Source organism: Ornithorhynchus anatinus, chromosome 4, assembly GCF_004115215.2.
Source record: "Ornithorhynchus anatinus isolate Pmale09 chromosome 4, mOrnAna1.pri.v4, whole genome shotgun sequence".
Classification (NCBI taxonomy): Eukaryota; Metazoa; Chordata; class Mammalia; order Monotremata; family Ornithorhynchidae; genus Ornithorhynchus; species Ornithorhynchus anatinus.
This window is the reverse complement of record NC_041731.1, coordinates 37468285-37491165: the sequence shown is the minus strand read 5'-3', so window position 1 is coordinate 37491165 and position 22881 is coordinate 37468285. Positions and strand designations below refer to the sequence as shown.

Genomic DNA, 22881 nt, shown 5'->3' with positions numbered 1-22881 from the left:
GGGACTGTGTCCAATCTGATTAGCTTGTATCTATTCCAGCACTTAGAACAGTGCCTGGCACATAGTAAGTATTTAACAAGTGGCTTGGAGGTTTAAAGGGAAACACAGTCAATCAATGAATCTTATTTATTGAGTGCTTGTGTGCAGAGCACTGTACTAAGCACTTGGAACGGTACAACACGACAAAAATAACAGACCCTTTCCCTGCCCACCATGAACTTACAGTTTAGTGGGGGAGACAAACATTAATATAAATAAATTACGGATAGATACATAATAATAATGATGGCTTTTGTTAAGTGCTTACTATGTGCCAAGCACTGTTTTAAGCTCTGTGGTAGACACAGGGTAATCAGGTTTTCCCACGTGAGGCTCTTAGTCTTCATCCCCATTTTACAAACGAGGTAACTGGGGCACAGAGAAGTTAAGTGACTTACCCAAAGTCACACAGCTGACCCAAGTAGCAGATGCGAGATTAGAACCCACGACCTCTGACTCCCAAGCCCGTGTTCTTTCCGCTAAGCCACGCTGCTCAGGGCCAGTGTTGTGTCCTCCCTGTCCTCTGCCGTGTCCCCTACTGTCAGAGACAGTAGATGAGAAGCTGGCATTCAAACTCAGCTCCTGCCCGGGAGAGTAGAGGAGGAGTAGGGCAGAAGGGAGGTCAGAGATAGCAGGTGAACTGACACCCTGACACCTCAGCAGTCCAGAGCACTTTTGCATCACAAAAGTTGCTACTCCAAGCATTTAATTTAGGGCTAAATTTGGCTGATGATAGCAGGATGTATAAGTTGGGAGCCTTTTTAAGCAGTGGAAGTAACAGAATTTAGCTATGGGAGCAGAGAACACCAGAGTAGTGTCCCTGCTTTGCTTCCCAAGCCTTATTCCTACCGCTGCCCTTGATTTCAATCTTGCTGTTTTGCCCCAGCTAAGGGTCGGGCACATGACTGGTCACCTGGAGGCCCTTTTTGTCTGCGGAGTGCCTTTCTTTAGTTCTCTGGTAATTCTCTGTTAGAGAAATAGCATGCCCAGTGGAAAGTATACGGATCTGGTTTTCAGAGGATCTGGGATTTAATCCTGGATCTACCATATGTCTTCTGCGTGTCCTTGGGCAAGTCTTTTAACTTCTCTGTGCCTCAGCTACTTAATCTGTAAAATGGGGATTCAATCCTACTCCCTCCTACTTAGACTCTAGGCCTCATGTGGAACAGGGACTGTACCCAACCTAATTAACTTGTATCTACTCCAGTGCTTAGAATAGTGCTTGGCACATAATAAGTAATAATAATGTTGGTATTTGTTAAGCGCTTACTATGTACAGAGCACTGTTCTAAGCGCTGGGGTAGATGCAGGGTAATCAGGTTGTCCCATGTGAGGCTCACAATTAATCCCCATTTTACAGATGAGGTAACCGAGGCACAGAGAAGTTTAGTGACGCCCACAGTCACACAGCTGACAAGTGGCAGAGCTGGGATTCGAACCCATGATCTCTGACTCCCAAGCCCTGGCTCTTTCCATTAAGCCACGTGCTTAGCAAGTACCATGATCATTATTATCATTTTAGGCTAACTCCTCTTTGCTCTCAAGCTTTTCACTTTTCACCCCTTACCTTACAAGCTTATTTCCTAGGAGACTGTAAATGAATTGGGGACCCTTGGAAAAAAAAAAATTACCTGTCAATAAAGCAGTGATAGCTTCAACCCTATTAATGTAATTTATTTAATGTTCATCTCCTCCCCTAGACCCTAAGCTCCTTGTGGGCAGAGACTACCTACCTACTCTTGTATTCTCCCAAGCACTTAGTCCAACACTCTGAACACTGTAAGTGCTCAATAAATGCCACTGATTGTTTGATAGATTAATTGATTCCACTTTTTCCTTGACTGGCTGTGGACAGACTGCTGAAACTGTCCATTGATATCTGTTCCCAGGCCTTCAGAGGAAAGGAAAAAGTGATAAGCATATTATCTCAGGCAGTTTTAAGATGAGAGGTAGTGAGAGCAAACCTTCTAAATCAAATTCTGATTAAGTAAAGCATCACTCTCTCTCTTGCTAACACCCCTAGCGTGTGGCAGAATTTGTATCAGTGCCTCTGGGTTATTTATATTTCCTTTCTTTCCCTATTAGAGAATGAGATTGCTTTAGTGCCCATTGCCACTCAGCTTTCCTTTGTAAGATGTCTAAAATTAGAAATCCACTGACAAGGCAATCCTTATCAAAGACCTAAAGTCAGTGAGGGAGCCCCTCCTAAATCCCAAAGAACAGTTTGTTTCTATTTGGAGTTCAAAAATTGGGCAAAATGGGAACCCAAAGCCAATGTATTTCAGCATCCAATTTCTTAGCTGTGACTTTATTAGTCCTTTAGATTTACAAGGAATCACTCAGTGGTCCAGAGAGAATTGTCCAGGGGTTGCTAACGGGAGCTGAATAAACAAAACCTGTTAACTTTCCAGTGGTACAAGGATTATCGAGCTGGAGCCTCCAGCAATATAAAACCTTTTTATTTGCCATTCCCTTTCTCCTCCATCATCTCCCCTGAACAGGTTAGGAAGGAGGGTACCATTTACCCTTGATCCAAGACACCGTGATTCTAGTATCATTCATTCATTCAATAGTATTTATTGAGCACTTACTATGCGCAGAGCACTGTACTAAGCACTTGGAATGTATAATTCGGCAACAGATAGAGGCAATTCCTGCCCAATAACAGGCTCACAGTCTAAATGGGGGGGACAGACAGCAAAGCAAAACAAAACAAGACAGCATCATCAAGATATACACCTCATTAACAAAATAAATAGGGTGATAAATAATATATACAAATAAGCACAGTGCTGAAGGGAGGGGAAAGGGAAAGAGCAGACGGCAGGAGGGGGGGAAGGGGAGGGGAGGAGAAGCAGAGGGAAAGGGGGGCTCAGTCTGGGAAGGCCTCCTGGAGGAGGTGAGCTCTCAGGAGGGCACCTTAAGGGAGCTGCAAGGCCCTGGTCATTGCCTCAGTTTTTAAAATTATTATTATTTTTGTGGTATATGTTAAGCACCGATTATGTGTCAAGCACAGTTCTAAGTGCTGGGGTAGATACAAGTTCATCGAGTTGGACACCGTTCCTGTCCCACACAGTGCTCACAGTCTAAGTAGGAGGGAGAACAGGAGAACAGAGACACAGGGAAGTTAAGTGACCTGGCCGAGGGCAAGCAGCAGAAAAGTGGCACCGCTGGGATTAGAACCCAGGTCCTCTGACTCCCAGGCTCATGCTCTTTCTGCTGGGCCATGCTGCTTCTCCAGTTCTTCAGTGACCCCAGTCTGAAATGTGTTAGGGCAACAAGAAAAAACACATAGTTTAAAATTCTGGTAGTCTTCCCAGGTCGATATTTGATATGACTGCACTGAACTTGTATAACAACATCTTTGCTGATCTTCCTAGCTCCATCCTCTCCCCTTTTTCAGTCTACCCCAAACATTGCACGAATCACCTTTCCATACAGTGCATACCTTGCGCGTCTTCTGAAACATCCAGTGACTTTCTATTGCCCTCGCATACAGCACAATTCTCCTGATCAGTGGTCTAATGGCTCCCCATTAGCTGACTCTCATTCCTAGCTGCTCTCTTCTGCTACACTCAACTGGAAGATCATGGGCTGCTGTAGCCAGCTCCAGATGCCGGAGGGGGAGACCCCAAGCCAGTGATGAGAAGGCATGGAGTGGATTCCCTGCTGGGCTGAGCTCTGAGAACAGTCCAGGATTTTAATAACTTCTTTCCTCCACTGAAAATAAACGTCCCACCCACCAGAGACTGTTCTATTACCAAACTGCCAGGCAATCAATCAATCTATCATATTTATTGAATGCTTAAGCGCTTGGGAGAGTACAATACAACAGAATTAGCAATCTATCTGATTTCTTAACTTTTGAACTTAGTTATCTCAAAGGCCATTTTAGTTTGACTCATTCCGCAAGTTTTATATGAGAAAAAAATAAGGTCGCTCCAGGATCCTGGTACCCTTAGTTTATTTTAGCCTGAGGGCCGGGGTGCTTGGGTTGATGGTTCAGCAGGTCTGTTCTCTTCCTTTTCCCCAGGTTCGAGCCATGCGATTGTCATTCGTGGGGGAGATGGGATGGGAGCTGCACATCCCCAAGAAAGCCTGCATCCCTGTTTACAAGGCAGTGATGGAAGCAGGTGCCAAGCATGGGATTGCCAATGCTGGCTATCGGGCTATTGACTCCCTGAGCATCGAGAAAGGTAGGCCCGGAGAGAAATGAGGGAGGGGGGCCCTTCCCAAACACAGGCTAGGTTCTTGCCCTACATTTTCAGAGGGGTGTAGAGAAATCACAAAGGATGCAGAGAAAACAATTGCAAATGATCGCAAAACAGTATAATGAGGCAAGATTTAAGGAATCAAAGTTTTCTAGCCTGGGAAGGAGAGAGACAAGCCAGAGGGATTTATCAGCCAATGGTATTTATTGAACGTTTCTGTGTGCAGAGCACTGAACTAAGCATTTAGGAAAGTACAATAAAATAGAGTTGGAAGACATGTTCCCAGCCCACAGTAATCTTAACAATCGAGAGTGGGAAACAGATAATAATCAATCCGTCAATCATATTTATTGAGGGCTTACTATGTACAGAGCACTGTATTAAGCACTTGAGAGAGTACCATATTACAGAGTTAGTAGACATGTTCCCTGTCTACAAGAAGCTCTCAATCTAGAGGACTTGTAAAGGTTTTGTAAGCTGGATGTGGAGTTGATCTCTGTGTCCATTGGCTCACCTGTAGTAGGAGAGCCAAATAAGGAAGAAATCTTAATTTTCAGGAGATCCACTTCCCACAGGCACCCAGAGGAGTCGGGGAATATTTGCCCCCCAAAGTGTTTTTTAAAATAGCAGGGGGCTAGACAAGATGGCCTAGGAATCCGGCGATAAGACCGTCACATCCCTGTAAGGCGAGGATTCTGTCTCTCGCAGGCTACCGACACTGGCACGGAGATCTGCGCCCTGATGACTCTCCTCTGGAAGCGGGCCTGGCCTTCACTTGCAAACTCAAGACCACCACCCCCTTCTTGGGACGGGAAGCCCTGGAGAAGCAACGGGCCGCTGGCCTTCTGAAGCGCCTGGTCTGCTTCACCGTGGACGAGTGAGTTATTCGATCCCTCCCGTCGTTCTGTCAATCAATCAGTCAGTCATATTTATTGAGCGCTTCCTGTGTGCGGAGCATTCATTCATTTATTCAATTGTATTTACTGAGCACTTACTATGTGCAAAGCACAGTACTATTGCTTGGGAGAGTGCAGTATAACAATAAACAGACACATTCCCAGCCCACAGTGAGCTTACAATCTAAACGAGAAGGCAGACATTAATACAAATGAATACATAAATTACATGCCATTGTTCTAAGCACATGAGAGAGTACAATATAACAATATAAAAGACACAGTCCCTTCCCACAAAGACCTTACATTCTAGAGGGATCTTAACAGTCTTCTTTCTGGGGCCAGTGGCTCTCCTGAAGAGATTTCAGCACTGAATACAGGGCCAAATTTCAGGCTCTGCCTGAGACCAACCAAAAAGGGAGGTGGTTCATTCCTGCCAGTAGCCCTCACCTATGGTGAGTAACCATGTATGCCAGCCAAATAAGAAAGAACCTGGGTCATATTTATGTCTCCTTCTGAGCCTGTGTGCTAAGGGGCAAGTTGTTGGGGGAGCTAGGCTTCTTTTTAGTCAGGCCAGTTACAAAAGTCTGCCCATTTTTGCTTCTGGGCAAGCTGGTAAAAACAAGGCTGATGAGGAGAAAACTTCTGGGAGGTGCTGGACACTTTCAGAAGCATTTTTGTGTCCTCAATTAGTCCTATCCCCCTTCAGCCTGGTTCCCGAAACTGCATTCCAACTTTTGGAAGTACGCCCATCCCTAACCCGCTGGTTCTGTCAAATCTGGAAGGCTTGTTCACTTTACCCTCAGTTTGTTTACTAACTTTAGCCTCACTTCCCCCTTCCGTTCTTGCAGAAATGTTTATATTGAAAATCAGTATCCTAGCTCACAGACCACCCCCAGCTACCCAACCAAAAGGGCTCAAGTCATATGGATTTGTGGAGCAGACCCTGCTAAACTGATTAGTTGGGCTGGGAGGACCTTTGAGAACAGGCTTTGTCTTTGCATGCTCTCAATATATATCATCGATTGAATGATGGGTGGATGGATGCTGGTTAGTGGAGGGCTAATTGGATTGTTACAGAAAATAAATAGTCTCAAAATTCCTTTAATATAAACCAGAAAGACTACCCTTCCCCCAACAAAATTTCTGCTATTTGGGGGGATTACTGATGCGGTGTCATTCCGCCACCACTTTCTGGAGCAGAGATGTGTCAATCAGACGAACGGGGGGAAAAAAAGGGTGAAAAGGAAAACACATTCCTCATGTGATCAGTCATCCTGCAGCCGGCTCCCCCATGGCTTTCCATGTTCCACTGGTAGGATTCCACTTTCTTTCCACTGATGGCTGAGTAAATCATGGGAGCTGGTGGAATCGTCCATGGATTCTCCACTCTTTTCTGAGACAGAGGGGTTCATATTCCATTTATTACAACTGGAACACAGTGACGATTTGAGCCCTTGACACTGAGGACTCTGTTTTGAAGTCCTCATAAAAATTTACTCTCCCTCTACCATATCTTCCTCGAGATGCTGGCTAACCAGGAGCTGAGTGCAGTGTGGGCCAGCAGTCAGACCATCTGCTTGTTTCTGTCCCTTCTCTTAGTGTGTGGGTGGTTCAAATTGGCTAATGGGATTGGATCTCAATTCTCCTATTAGCATCTCCTGGACTCCCCTGGAGGGATGTTAGAAATTCAAACCCAAGCTGACTTCTCCATTGAAACGCATTTGGGATTTTCAGCTTAATACTTGTCAGTGAAATCACTGAAGCTCTCTTTCACGTCTGTCAGGCCCCCTCCTTTAGTTCATCATAAAAGTTCCCACCCTCAGGAAGCCTTCCTTGATTGAGAAGGGGCAGGGAGAGTATACCTAGAAATTCAAAGCACAACTTTCCCATTAAAACTATGCAAATGCACATACACAGTGATTCCTCCAGTTTGCCTCTTTCCTTAGATTTTCAACTCCTGGGGACAGAAGCACTGTTTTTGATAGGGTCTGTTCTGAATGGACATGAAGATATTAAATGAGATGATGGAATTGGGATAACAACAATCCCTTTCCAACCAAGCCAGTCAAGAAGAAAACCCCCAACCCTTCATTCATTCAATAACATTTATTGAACACTTACTGTGTGCAAATCACCGTACTATCCCCTTCTTTTTCAACACAGCTACTCAGATCTTCTAAAGAGTTTTACTGAATTCTCAGTCTGTGACCCTGTGAGTTTCATTCTCATTTACATACTGATTGTTTCAATGCCCTTTTACTCCCTCCAAAATAATAATAATAATCCAGAACAGTCATTTTCTGACTCAGAATCTGGTAGTATGGCAAGTGAATAGGTATAAGAAAGTGCAATTCTTCAAGTAAAGCTGGTCCAATTTGGGAAACTCTGAACCTCTGTTTGCTGGGAACAGAGTGTCTCTATCGAAAAAACTTCCCTTAATCTTTTTCTAGTTTCAAAGTTTGCTGTCTACTTGCTGGCATGAACTGTGTATCTAGTATGTTTCCAGGTCTCTCACTATTATACTTAGGGAAAGTCCATTTGGAAATGGAGAAATGAGTCCTCATGATGACAGCCAGGTTACAGTTTTCTCAAGAGTAATCGAAGAAAGTTGTTAAGCCTCCTAACCCTTCTATGGAGAGAGGACAGAGAGGTTTAGGCAGCCAGGGAGAGAGCTGAGAAATCCAGTTCCATCCTGGCTGGTCCTAGCTTAAAATGGTCCTTCCTCTCCTCTTCAACTTTCTACCCACACCATCTCTCTGCTGGCACATAATGAACAAGGTTCCACCTGGGGACTTCCGGGACCACCAGGATCATGTCTGTTTCTGTCGTGCTTCTTTCCAGGAAGGTTCCCATGTTTGGATTGGAAGCCATTTGGAGGAATGGCCAAGTGGTGGGCCATATCCGAAGGGCAGACTTCGGCTTCGCCATCAACAAGACCATAGCCTACGGGTACATCCGGAATCCCGAGGGTGGGCCGGTGAGTACACGGGACAAGCAGAGAGTGGGTTCTCAGAAGGGGCCTTGTCAGATCATCAGGCAAAGCTGTTACTCCTCTCAGAGCGATGAAAAAAGGAGTTTGGAATTCGTTTTGGCTCAAGGGGCTTGTATAAAACACAGAGAAGCACACATGAGAGGATGGGCAGGTGGAGAGAACAATTCACATATGCCCGCTCAAGGTACAAGCCTGACCTCCTTCTATATAGGCTGTACAACTGGCTCCTTAACAGAAGCTGCTAACCTGTGATCCATCAAAAGCCTGGGAGGGAGAATGTCGGGAGGGAGAGGATCTCTGACTTTTGGCTAATAATAACAATAATAATAATAATTGTGGCATTTAAGTGCTTACTGTGTGCCAAGCACTATACTTAGCGTTAGGGTGGATATAAGCCAATCAGGTTGGACACAGTCCTTGTTCCACATGGGCCTCACAGTCTTAATCCCCATTTTACAGCTGAAGTAACTGAGGCAGAGAAAAGTTAAGTGAGTTGCCCAAGCTCACGTTTCAGACAAGTGGCAAAGCCAGGATTAGAATCCAAGTCCTTTTGACTCCCAGGACAGTACTGTATCCACTAAGCCATGCTGCTTCTCTGGCTAGTGATGGATTAGGCTTCTGGGCAGATAACTGTGCAGGGAAGGGAAGGAAGAGGAGGAGGGAGGACCCAGGAAACTGAAAGGTGAACCGCAGCATGGGGCTATTGGTAAAGTCAGTTGCTCTTTCCATGTCTTCCTTTCCAAAGCATTTCTATAGCAGGGTAGGATATCTGTCAGTCAGAGCCTGGGATGGGGATTCAGAACAACCTCTTTTTTATATAGTATTTGTTTAGCATTTACTTTGTGCCAAGAACTGTACTGAACATTAAGAGAGATACAAGTTGCTTAGGTTAGACATTGTCCCTGTCCCTCAGTGGGCTCACAGTCAAAGTAGGAGGGAGTAGGATTTAATCCCCATTTTACAGATGAAGAAACCGAGGTCCAGAGAAGTTCATTGACTTGCCCAATGTCATGCAGCAGAGAAGAGGCAGAGTCAGGATTAGAACCCAGGTCCTTCTGACTCCCAGGTCTATGCTTTAGCCACTAAGCCACTCCCAGGTCTATGCTTTAGCCACTAAGCCACAGTGCTTTTCATGTTTTTCTGGAACGCCACCCAAGTGGGGTCCCCGGGAACCAGGATTCTAGCATGCATTCTATTTTCTCCCAGCTCAGTCTCCATTCCACATTGTAGCTCAGCTCATTAATACCTCAGATGTACACACACTTGCCTTTCTCAAAGGGGTTTCACATTGGTTCCCTCACAACATCCCTGAATGGTGAGGGATCATTCTCCTCATTTTCCAGAAGACGAGACCGAGGCCCAGAGAGGTAAAGGAACTTGTCTAATTCACAAAGCTGGTCAGCAGCAGAGTTGCGGCCAGGGCCTAGGTGTGTTGACATTCTGCATGGACCAAGCTATCTCCTTCTCTGGCAACACTTTCTAAGGCCTGCAAGGGCTCCTCCACTTCCTACTGCTGTGCTCGACTTCAGCTGCTTTTCATCTTACCAGGCAGGAATAGGCTGCTTTTTGTTTGAATAAGCAGCAGTAAGTCTTATGGAATAGTTAGTTTCAAAACATACAACCGACCCTAAAAGCATTTCACCGGTCCTGCAGTTGGAAAAATGGGATGATTGAGACTGTCCCCTCTTCCTCCAACAAAAGAATCTGACTGCCCATGCATCCCTTTTCTACGAGTGATTCAATAGAGCACTATAACTAAAGGCGTTGAGGGCAGTGAGCCAAGTCTGATGTGTGCTGAAAATTACAGAAGTAGAGAAAATGTTTGTACACCTCACACAGTCATGAGAGTCCAATCGGAAAAGCCCTGCAAGTTCTAAAAACATAGGTCTCTCAGGGAGTAGTTGAGAAGAGGTTACAACCTATATGGTTTCCTATGACTGACTGACTGAGCTCACTGACTACAAGGCAGAAACCAAAGCAAGGCTTTAAACCTTGGTGTCTGATTTTAAAGCCGGTGACATTAGTCTAAAAGCATTTCCCACCTCCAAAATAATCCATCACTGAGCTCCCCTGTATTATAACCTCAAAATAATGATAATAATTATGGTATTTGTTAAATACATACTAAGTGCCAAACACTGTTTTAAGCACTGGGTAGATACAAGGTAATCAGGTTGTCCCACGTGGGTCTCACAGTCTTAATCCCCATTTTACAGATGAGGTAACTGAGGCACAGAGAAGTTAAGTGGCTTGCCCAAGGTCACACAGCAGACAAAGTGGTGGAGCCAGGATTAGAACCCATGTCCTCTGACTCCCAGTACATTGCTCTTTCTACTAAACCACAGTCCCTCAAAATGCCCCAAAAGCAGCAAAGCCAGGGACACTCAGTAATGCCCTCATCTACAACCTGATCAATCAATCGATCATATTTATTGAGCGTTTACTGCTCCTCTAAGGGCAAACTAAAGGCAAACGCAGGGCAAACTAAGACAAAAGGGATGTGGAAGTAGAGAAGGAAAGTACCAGAAAAGTGAGTGTCAAACCTACCTAACTTTCTACTGTTTGGGAAATGTTGACTTGGATACTGAGAATCAGTGTGACCTAGTGGATAGAGCGCAGACCTGGGAGAAGGACCTGGGTTCTCATCTTGGATTTACCCCTTATCCGTTGTGTGACCTTGGTCAAGTCACTTCACTTGATTAACTCATATCTACCCCAGTGCTTAGTATAGTGCCTGGCACATAGTAAGAGCTAAAATACCTTAAAAAATTGTTGATGTCATTTGTCCATGAGATCTGTTCACTTGAGCAAAAGGAAGTGAATCTGTTCCCTTAAAGCTAGGCAGAAGACAACTGTAGTTTAGGAAGTGGCAAGGTTTTTACATCAGCCCACCAGTCAGAGTGGAGTCGAGGGATAGGAGGGGAATCTCTGCCAGCCAATTATGCTCTACCATATGTGGCTACTGATCCCTTTTCCATCATCCTAACCATCTCCAAGGGGGTCAGAGGAGGGGAGCTGACAGAGGAAAATGGCCTGGGACCCTAGTATAACCCCTACAGCTGTGCCAGAGGGACCCCAAAGCAGCAGAGGTGGCAGTAGAAGGGACCCGGGACTCCCAGCAGTGTGGCCTAGTGGATAGAGCACGGGCCAGGGAGTCAGGAGGACCTAGGTTCTAATCCCAGCTCTGCCCTCTGTCTTTTGTGTGATCTTGGGTTAGTCACTTCACTTCTCTGGGCCTCACTCACCTCATTTGGAAAATGGGAATTAAGACTGTGAGCCTTAGGTGGGACATGGACTGTGTCCAACCCAGTTACCTTGTATCCACCCCAGAGCTTAGTACAATTCCTGACACATAGTAAGCATTTAAATACCACAATTATTATTATTATTATTATTCTTATCAGAAGGGGTGCTCCAGGCAGAGCAGCTGAACCACAGCCAGAAGACCAATATGCCAGGCGTGCTGCCCTCTTGCATCTGTCTCCGGTTCGCTAATGTCTAGAGCAGGTGATAATTAGCCTCTGATTCTGGGAGAGCCAAATCCTGCTAGGAAAGCAGGAACCTCCCATCTGGGCAGAGAAAAAGTCCGACAACACTCCAACTTTCCCACCTTTGCTGGCTGCAGTTTGTTTTCCATTCCATACATTTCTGTCCTTCCACTGAAAATTACTCCGCTTCCCATGATGCTAGGGGCCCTGAGCAGCTTATTCATACCCAGGCCAGGTTAAGGATTTGGACATGGAAACAATGACCAGAGCAGGCAAGCTCCAGGAGGTAGGGGCCTCTCCTCCTCCCCATGAAAAGTCATGAGAGGCCAGACTTAAATTCTTCCAATTTGCCCTGCAGGAGCTAGTGGAAAAGTATTCCAAGGAGGTAATTGTCAAGTCTAGGAAGCCTAGTCAGGCTTTTTGAGACAAAATTCAACATAGTTCTCTTAGCCTGTATTCAAAACCAGAAGAAAAAAGAAAAAGCTTGCATTGTTAGCAACCTCTTCATCCTTCCAAGGGAGAAAAAAAAAAAATCAAAGTAAGGAATCTCTTTCACGTCATGTCTTGTCCACCTAGGGCCCCTTCAGGCTTTATTAACTCCAAATTAAATGCTATCAAAACTGACAGCAAGAGAGCAGCAGCAGATGTGGGTGGCCTCTCTTTATAATCCTCTCCCACCCACCCCTTTCTTTCTTCCAGCACTACAGCTGCCTTAATGCCAAAGCTCTAGCTTCCCTGAGCAGCATAGACACTAATGGTTCCTGAGGAAAGCCATAGTTCATTAAGCGGATGTTAATGTGTGGCATTAATCTCCCAGATGGGTATGATACTCCCACCTGATTTACATGCTAATTGCATCTGCAGGAGGTTTAATGGGAAGAGGAGAGCAGCGGAGGGAAGGAGAGAGAGAGAGAGAGGATGGTCAGTGTGTTTATATAAACTGCTTTGCCATATTCAGGTAGATTAAGATTCTGGTGGGAGGGGATGGTTGCATGAATGAATAAATAAATAAATAAGCCAGCAAGCTTCAGAGAATTGGTGTGGGGCAAGGTAAAGAGTCAAGGTTGATGTGAGGGGTGGTTCCTGAAATGAGAAAGCCACATTCTAAAGAAGATTTGACTCCAGAGGAAACTTTTTTTTCAAGGTAATAATCTCTGTTCCTCATTCTGGATTAGAAGAAACCATGAACATAAGGGTAGGAAGGGTACAGTGTTTTCCTGCATTTTGCCTTTGGTCGATCTATTGTGTCTACTGAGTAAATACTCTGTACAGAGCACTATACTAAATGCTTGGGAGAGTGCAATAGTTTGTAGCCCTGAACCTTACCCTTGGAGGGTTTATAATCTACTGGGGGAAACAAGTGTTAATTTATAAATGGGGAGATGAGGGGATAGGAACTTGAGCAAGTATTTAAAGTTAATAGGACAAATAAGCAAAGTGAATGTTACAGAAAGGAGATAGTGAGTGTACAACTCCTCAAGTTGTAGAGTAGTGTGGAAGTTGAGGGATAAAACCTGGGAAGACTAGAAATTAGGGAAACACACCACAAAGAGAGGTGACTTCATCAGTCTGGTATTTATTGAGTACTTATGGTACTTACAGAGTACTGTATTAAGAGCTTGGGAGAATATAATATATTAGAGTTTTTAGTTGTAATCCCTGCCCACAAGGATCTTACAGTTTAGAAGTGGGGGAACAGATATAAAAAATATATTTTTGCTAGGAGAAATGGTAGGGTGTAAGGATATTTACATAAATGCTGGAGGGATGGGGTATCTATCAGAAGTGCTCCAGGAGGGAAGACTAATAGGGAAATAAGAGCTTAATTAGGAAAGGCCTCTTGCAGGAGATGGGATTTTCAGAGGGCTTTGAAGGTGGGGAGAATAATCTATAGGATAGACTGTGAGCTCATTGTGGGCAGAGATTGTCTCTCATTATTGCTCTATTATACTTTCCCAAGCACTTAGTACAGTGCTCTGCACTCAATAAGTGCTCAATAAATATAATTGAATGAGGAGGGAGTTCCAGGCCAATGAGAAGGCACTGGGTAGGTGTTGACGGCAAAACAGTTGAGTTGGAGGGAGAGTGGGCAGGTTGGTGTCGGAGGAGTGAAGTTTGTGGAACTGTTTTTCTTGTGATATGGCCAGTTTGAATGTCTGTCTAGGGGGTCTGTGCACTTGTGTATATATGTACATATTTATTCTCTTTTACTAATGATATGTATATAAATCTATACTGATGTTATTAATGCCTGCCTACTTGTTTTGATGTCTGTCCCCCCCACTTCTAGACTGTGAACCTGTTGGGTAGGGATTGTCTCTGTTGCTGAATTGTGCTTTCCAAGTGATTAGTACAGTGCTCTGCACACAGTAAGTGTTCAATAAATATGAATGAATGTTCCAGGAGAGGTCCTTTGATCTAGTTTGTCCTCCAGGTATAGCTGTGAGGAATCAGGGAATCTAGGCCTTTGCCTCAGTTTGGCTTAGCTTTGCAACCTTTTCTGTGACACTCCCTTTCAAGCCCCCTGACCTCTGTCTCAAATTTCCAATCTGTAGAATGCAGATAATAAACTCTGCCTCTCCCCCACCACTCTTTTGAATGGACATTAGGAAAAGAGAACAGATACTTTGTGAGAGACTTGGGGCTGATTCCCAGAAGAAAGGTTTTTCGATTCATCTCCACTGTTATAATCGATCTGGGAAGCTGTGTGAATATTTGTTTCTAATAGGAGCTCATTAGTATGGTATAGAGCCTATAAGGATAGAAATGGCACTGGACACAAGGTTGTGGACTATTGTGGTGTTGACAGTCCAATAAGCAAGGAGTTAATCATAGCAAATCAGTTGATCCACGACATGGTAATTATGCCTATGGACCTGTTTCTATAGCTATTTTGTGGCATATCTGCTCAGCCTGCATTCATTTTGTGTCATAGTTTGAGATTTCAATATCAAAGTTCATGGACAAGATATAAATATAGATCCATGATGAATTAATAAAGGGAAAAATAAAGAATGTTATAAATGGGGTCAAGAAGGGTATCCAATACCTTGTTAATTCACAAAAAGAGAAACAGTGTGGTCAAGTTGATAGAGCAGGGATTTGGGAGTCAGAAGGACCTTGGTTCTATTCCCAAGTCCACCACTTATCTGCTGTTGTCCTTGGGCAGGTCATTTAACTTCTCTATGCCTCAGCTACCTTATCTGTAAAATGAGGATTGTCTGTGATCCCCATATGGGACATGGATTATGTCCAACCGAATTGGCTTATATATACCTCAGTGCTTGGTGCAGTATCTGGCACTTAGTAAACGCCTAACAATACCATTTAAAAACAACTCATGCTGCACCAGGAGAGTCCTATTACACATAGCCAAAAATTTATATTGGCCACACAGAGTTAAATGCTGTCCCAGGAAGAATACTTATCTAGGCAACACACTAATGATGGAAGGAGAGACAGAAAGGTTGAAAACACAATCAAGACTAGCATGTCCTTTGGGAAACTGGCAAATGAAGTGTGGTGTGAGTGTAACATCAAGATCTAGACCAAACTGGGTCTTCAGAGCTGGGGCTGTTGTCTAAACCTCTCTACAGCTTTGAAACCCATGAGCAGATTCATACATTCACTCGTATTTATTGAGCGCTTACTAGCAGATCTATCAGCACTATTTATGGGCTGTATTCAAAGTCAAGTGACAAGACAAGATCCCATTCAGTGAAGTTCTGGAACATAACTGGTCCCCTAGCATCAAAGCTATGCTCACCTCAACCCAGGTACACTAGGTGGGATGTGTGAGGAGAAAAAGCCACATCAGTATATTCCAACAACTTTTGAATGGGAATGGGAAGCACAATTAAAGGAAACACTTTAACTACATGTTAAAATAAAATCTTAGACAAAGCTGCATCCCAGGTGCAAAGTGGGAGTCAACTATCAAGGTTAGACTAGCACAGCACACTGCTACGGAGGAGGAAACAGTTTCAGGTGCTACAAACATCAAACATGACAACACAGTGAGGGGCAATCTTTTTCAGTGTATAATGGAGCCAGGATTGTGGATCCTGATTTGGTCTTTTCAGTCACACGTGCACTCACAGATTAACCGTCAGTAGCGTCTTCCTTGAACATGGATTGCAACTGTACATTTGGTACCACTGTCAGAGATTGAATTCTGGGATGGTCGACTTTGTATATAAATCACTTTGGGGTACTAGATTCAGTAGATAACTAAAATGATTCATTCAGTCGTACTGAGAAGCAGTGTGGTACAGTGGAAAGAGCACGGGCTTGGGAGTCAGAGTTCATGGGTTCGAATCCCGGCTCCGCCACTTGCCAGCTGTGTGATTTTGGGCAAGTCACTTAACTTCCCTGTGCCTCAGTTACCTCATCTGTAAAATGGGGATTAAAACTGAGCCCCGCGTGGGACAACCTGATTACCTTGTATCCCCCAGCGCTTAGAACAGTGCTTTGCACATAGTAAGCGCTTAACAAATACCATCATTTATTTATTTACTGAGCACTTACTGTGTGCAGAGAACTGTACTAAGTGCTTGGAAAGTACAATTCGGCAACAGATAGACAATCCCTACCCAACAATGGGCTCACAGTCTAGAAGGGGGAGACAGACCACAAAACAAAACAAGTAGACAGGCATCAATACCATCAAAATAGATAAATAGAATCATAGATAAATACACATCATTAATAAAATAGAGAAATATGTACAAATATACACAAGAAGGGGGTAGAGCAGAGGGAAGGAGTAGGGGCAATGGAGAGGGGAGGAGGAACAGAGGAATAGGGAGGGCTCAATCTGGGAAAGTCTCCTGGGGGAGGTGAGCCCTCAGGGCTTTGAAGAGGAGAAGAGAGTTAGTTGGCAGATGTGAGGAGGGAGGGCATTCCAGTTCAGAGATAGGATGTGGGCCAGGAGTCGACAGCGGAACAGACGAGAACGAGGCACGGTGAGGAGGCTAACAGCTGAGGAGCAGAGTGTGCGGGGTGGGCTGTAGACAGAGAAGGGAGGTGAGGTAGGAGGAGGCAAGATGATATTGACCTTAGGGAACATTCTTCCAACAGCTTGTATCTATGAAACGGTGGTATTTAAGTGCTTACAATGTTCCAGTCACTGTACTAAGCTCTGGGGTGAATATAAGCAAATAGGGTTGGACACAGTCCCTGTCCCAGGTGGGGCTCACAGTCTCAATCTCCATTTTACGGATGAGGTAACTGAGCCACAGAGAAACAAAGTGACTTGCCAAAATTCACTCAGCAGAGAAGCGGCAGAGCTGCGATTAGAACCCATGACTTTGATTCCCACGCTCAAGCTCCATTGCTATGTAGGAATAAATAATTTGCCCTGGTTCTGCATCTATAGCATGAGCTTTTTCTTCACACAACAGTTATCAAGGATGGAATCCCTTTGTTGTCAGAAAATGATGTGCATATGGAAAAAGAAACTTCTGCCATTCACCCTTATGATGTATGTGCCTATCTACCTCTACAGTTCTCTGCAAACCCAAAGCTATTTGTCTAAGGCATTTTCATAGCTGGAGTGTTTCAGTTCAATCACATAGAACTGGGGGAAAAGATACTCTTCCAATGGGTCATCACTTTAGTTATTTTTTTAACTGGCCCAAAATATTCTTTCTCACTGATAAAGTAATTATAAGTAGCCCAAATGTAACATCACACAACAGGTTGCTGTGAGTCTCACTCCTCCACTCCTTCCCAAGTAGGGCTGACCAGTCCTGGATTCAGCGGCTGCTTGTGCCCAGGAAAGCCAAGCTGGGGAAAAGAGCAATAGGGAAGTAGAGCTGAATTCCAGCAGACAAATGTCTGGGAAGTTATTTGTGTCACCCTGACTGCATTTGCTTGGTCCCTTTAGGACAAGAATTTAATTTGACTTTCATTTCTCTGCCTGTCTGTATCTGCACCTGGCTTTGCTAATCATATATTTATAAAAAAAAAAAATAGCTTGCCAGTTAAATGGAAATGCTTCTGGCTTGCTGGGTAGTTTTCCCAGAATTAGCATAGTTGGGGTCTCAAGGAGAAACATTCCTATTTGAAATCATGTTAGGGAGACCTCCCCCCCTTCCTCTTCTCCCACTCCCTTCTGTGTCACCTTGACTTGCTCCCTTTGTTCTCCTCCAGCCCCACAGCACTTATGTACATATATGTAATTTATTTATATTGTCTGTCTCCCCCAAGTCTAAACTATAAGCTCATGTGGGCAGGGAATGTGTCTGTTTATGGTCGTACTCTCCCAAGCACTCAATACAATACAAGCTCAATAAAATGATTGAATGACCAACCCCAGGAGGCAGCAAAATATTTGAATTCATACTATTGAAGTTCAGAAATCTAGACATATCTAGTGGGGTGAAGGAAGAGCTTGAGCTGACCTGTCCTGCAGATACACGGGAAGCAGTGTGGATTAGTGGGAAGACCATGGACCTGGGAGACAGAAGACCTGGGTTGTAATCCCGGCTCTGCCACTGTCTGCTGTGTGACCTTGAGCAGGTTACTTAACTTCTCTTTGTGTCTCAGTTTCCTCAACTGAATTAAATACCTGTTCTCCTCCTACTATGAGCCTCATGTGGGTCAAGGACTATGTCCAATTTTAACTTGTATCAACCCGAGATCTTGGACTAGTGCTTGACAAATACCATTGTAAATACATAAGCTTGCCCTCTGTCACCAAAACTCCAACTATTTTTTTGTCGCCAAGGTTCTACTATATGAATGTTATAAGGCTAGTCATGGGCCCAGCAGTCTGAAGGTCGTGGGTTCTAAACCCAGTTCTGCCACTTGTCTGCTGTGACCATGGGCAAGTCAATTCACTTCTCTGTGCCTGCTAAAATGGGGATTGAGACTGCGAGCCCCAGGTGGAACAGGAACTGTGTCCAACCCTATTTGCTTGTGTCTACCCCAGTGCTTAGTACAGTACCTGGTACATAGAAAGTATTTAACACCACAATTATTAGTATTATTAATAATAGGGTGAGACCTAAGGGTGGAAAACCTCAAAACACACACTTTATCTTTTTAGACAGGTAATTTTACTTAGAAGTCAGTTTGGTTCTCCCTAGCCAAAGATTTTCAGTGTGGGAACTCAACAAAGTCCAATAGGGGAGGAATACAGCTTGCCAGGCCCAGCGTGTAGAGGTGAGGCTCGACCCTTAAAGTTGACCCTGGTCACTTAGTGGCAGGAGTTGCTGGCATCCATTTAGGGAAATCTGCTTTGTTCTAACCCCTAGCACTGAGAACTCCTTGTCAATTATTCAATCATTTATGAGCGCTTACTGTGTGCAGAGCACTAAACTAAGCACTTGTCCAATGTCCTCTCTTTTCTCTTCCCCTTTAGGTCTCCCTGGAGTTTGTGAAAAGTGGTGACTATGCCCTGGAGAGGATGGGGGTGAGCTACCCAGCCCAAGCTCACGTCAAGTCCCCTTTCGACCCTGACAACAAGAGGATAAAGGGGATTTACTGATGGCCAAATTCGGAGGCGAGGGACTTGAATTGTCAGTGAACTGGGGAAACACAAGTATTGCTGAAAAATAGGGTGAAATCTAAGGAAGCATTCCCGGCCATTCCAAGAGGGAGCATCCAGATCCACATTCTGGAGGGATTTGTTCCCTACTTCCCCAAAGAAACATCCCAGGATCCACAGGCTGCCTCTCCTATAAAAATGTGGAAGAAATCCCAGGACTTCAAGACAACTGTTTGCTAACTCTATCCTGGGGCAATCTTCACAACGAGTTCTAAGGGGACCACTAGGATTGAAAAGGAGACTGACCCAAACAATCAATTGTATTTCTTGTACACTTAGTGCAGAGTACAGTACTAAGCACTTGAGATAGTACAATATAACGAATTGGTAGATATGTTCTCTGCCCTCAAGGAGATTAGAGTGTAAAGGTTATTCAATGTGTTACCTGTGGTTAAAATGAAAACTGCAAGGAGCAGGTCTAATCCAGAACTTTAATAAGGTTTAGGTTCAGAATTCAATGACCTAGTAATAACCCATCAAATTTTCACACACATCCCCACATGAGAAATCACTGAGGAAACAGTGCTTAGCAGAGGGCTCTGCACACAGTAAGTGCACAATAAATACAACTGAAGCAAAATCTGTAGGTCCAGAAAACTATTCTTGTTTGGACTCCTTTCAGAAGTCCATCTCAGGGAATATTAAGTAGTAAAAGTAGTCAATGGAATCCTAATCCTCCAGTAAATGATATCCCTTGAAAATATGCTCGCAGTATCAGGTCTTTACTTCCCCAAAGAGGCAAACAACTTACTGGGCATCCTTGTTGCCTAGGAACTGAGCAGGAGATTATGGCTGGATCTGAAAAATCAGAACTACCAGAATAGTGGCCCATTCATTTTGGTGAGATATTTTTCTTGACACCCTGAATTGTCCACCATGAACTAACCCTTGCCTCTTCCGCAGATAGGCTGGCATAGAGTCTCTGGAATTTCTTTGCCTTATCCATCTCTTGAGAAGCAGTGTGGCCTAGTGGGAAGAGCACAGGCCTGGGAGTCAGAGCACCTGTGTTCTAATCCTGGCTCTGCTACTTACTGCTGAGTGACCTTGGACAAGTCACTTCACATCTCTGTGTCTCAGTTCCTTTATCTGCAAAATGGGGATTCAAGGTATGTTTTTCCTTCCAATTTAGACTGAGCCCCATGCGGAACCTGATTGTCTTTTATCTACCCCAGAGCATAGTACAGTGCTTGGCACATAGTAAGTGTTTAACAAATAACACAATTATTATTTAACCTGTCCAACTTTCAGCTTCCAACCAAGACATAGTGACTTAGTCGAAATCATTCTAATCGTGCCGGGAATCAAGCAGTTGCTGATCCTATTGGGCTGGAAATTCTCCTTTTGCTGATGGACATCTAAACCCACAGCCCTAGAGGACTGACTCGCATTGTTGATCTTGGGTGAGCTGTTTCCAGAAGATGAATGCAAGACAGATTTTTCTCTTTCAAAAATGATCTCATTCAGAGTTAGAGCTTCTGTAAGCCTCTGGTTCTTTTCTGTTTCACACAAACGGTGCTAGATTGCCATAGCCTGAGCAGGAGCAGATTTGTCTAATAAAGGAAACACTGGGAAATAACTCATTTGTACTTCTGGGCAAATTTTTTAAGAGGTAATTAGGCCATGCTTGGACACAGTCAGGAAAAGGCTATTGTGGGAATCTAGCTAAGAGTGCACTAATGTGTTTCAGATGGAAATAACACCTGCAGTATTCCCAGGGTTGAAGAGCTGTCCTGGCAGGAAGGGGTGAGAGACTTAGGGGCTGAAGAAAGACCATCTGGCTGCAGAGAAGGAGAAATTCCCTATTTAAGTTTTATGCAACACTCTCCCTCTTAAAACCCCTAGTGTGCTCTCAAGCCTTCCCAGGGGGAGCCGACTTAAGCGGTAAACTGAAGAATGGAGACAGAGGCCTCTTGACTTCCAAAGATGACCTTTACTGAAATCACCTGCTGCAGACAGATTATCCAGAGGGATATCCGGAACCAAATTCACCCTACAGATCCTTCCCACAGAATACAAACCCATGGGGAAATATTTGGTCCTGAGTCATTTGGTTTGCCATACTCTTTTTAGTTCAGAGATGAAACCATGCAGTACATTCCCCATCCTGTGTCAGTTTATTCCTTTGTTCAGAAGACGGAATCCTCACCAGATTGGAAAGTCCTAGAAGTTATAGTAGCTTGGTAAATTGTCATTGGATTTAAGGGTCAGCATCTCCATTCTCCTGCTGACTGAACCTAAAAACTGTTTCCATGTCCCCCAGTAACTTAGTCCAAGGTACAGAAACTATCATGGGAAGGAAGGCCTCCCCTTGACCTATGCTGCACCAGTCTCTATCCATTTCTCCTAGATCTCCAGGGGAAGGACGTTTCCCCCATCTCCTTTGATTACTGGTAGTGGAGCTAGTGTGACCAGTTAAGAAGCTGTTTTTCAGCCTGGAGAAGAGAAAACTGAAGGGTTATTCAACAGAGGTCAGTCATTCAATCATATTTAGTGGGAACTTACTGCCTGCAGAGCACTGTACTGAGAGCTGGGAGACTACAATACAACAGATTTGGTAGACATGTTCCCTTCCCACAGTGAACTTAGTCTGGAGGGGGGTACAAACAATATAAATAAAATTACAAACAGTACATAAGTGTTGTGGGGCTGAGGGAGAGATAATAATGATGGTATTTGTTAAGCGTTATTTGCTAACCACTGTTCTAAGTTCTGGGATAGATACAAGGTAATCAGGTTGTCCCACGTGAGGCTCACAGTCTTAATCCCCATTTTACAGATGAAGTAACTGAGAAACACAGAAATTAAGTGACTTGCCCAAAGTCACATAGCTGACAAGTGGCAGAGGGGGGATTAGAACCCATGACTTCTGACTCCCAAGCCCGGGCTCTTTCCACTAAGCCACGCTGCAAATCCAAGTGCAAGAATGATACAGAAGGGAGTGGGAGAAGAGGAAATAAGGGCTTAGTGAGGAAGACCACTTGGAGGAGAGGTACTTTTTAAGTTGTGTTGAAATAAATGAAGATACTGTATTGCTGAGGCACTCCCAAGTGCCAAGGGAGAGGAAATGGGCTTGAGCTGCCCATGAAGGTGGTGGTTGTTTGGCTTTTTAAAAATGGTATTTAAGTGCTTACTATGTGCCAAGCACTGTATGAAGCATGGGGTAGATACAAGATAGTTTGGGCACCCAGACTTAAATCCCATTTTACAGACGAGGTTACTGAGGCACAGAGAAGTGAATTGACATCCAAGATCACACTGCCTACATGTTTGAATTAGTCAGAATTAGAACCCAGGTTCTCTGAAGCCCAGGCCCATGCTCTCTCTACTGAGCCAGGCTGCTTTCTCTGTTCACCATGCTCTTCACCCTGGGACTTGGTGGAGTCTTCATCTCTGGAAATCTTGAAACAAAGGCCAGAGGATGAGAGGTTCCACAGCTCCACTGAGGCAGGAGGGTGGATCGGTTTTCTTTTTAAGGATCATCTGATCTGAGGTATTGTGATCATTATTAGGCAACCTAAAGCCAACTTCTCTCATTCTGCCCTAGGCCAAATCTGGTAACCTCTTCCATAAGTATAACCCTCTCTGCACTCCTCAAATTTCTTATTTTTAGTTCCTCATTTAGGGGAGAAATGGGAGGATTCAATGACCATTCAGTCTGGAGCACTTTAGTGAAACTGATCAAGGAATGATGATCTTTCTG

General features: G+C 44.3%; 1 protein-coding gene across 1 annotated transcript in view; it reads left to right on the top strand.

Moving 5' to 3' along the window:
- The window catches only part of SARDH (sarcosine dehydrogenase), a 94286-nt gene extending 73525 nt beyond the window's left edge, over window positions 1–20761 (top strand). Inside the window, exons 18-21 of the mRNA XM_001505570.5 lie at window positions 4073–4235; window positions 4959–5127; window positions 7991–8126; window positions 18996–20761. Of these exons, the coding sequence (XP_001505620.3) occupies window positions 4073–4235; window positions 4959–5127; window positions 7991–8126; window positions 18996–19121 (594 nt within the window). The 3' untranslated portion in view covers window positions 19122–20761. The remainder of the gene's footprint in view (window positions 1–4072; window positions 4236–4958; window positions 5128–7990; window positions 8127–18995) is intronic.
- Window positions 20762–22881: the final 2120 nt, after the last annotated feature.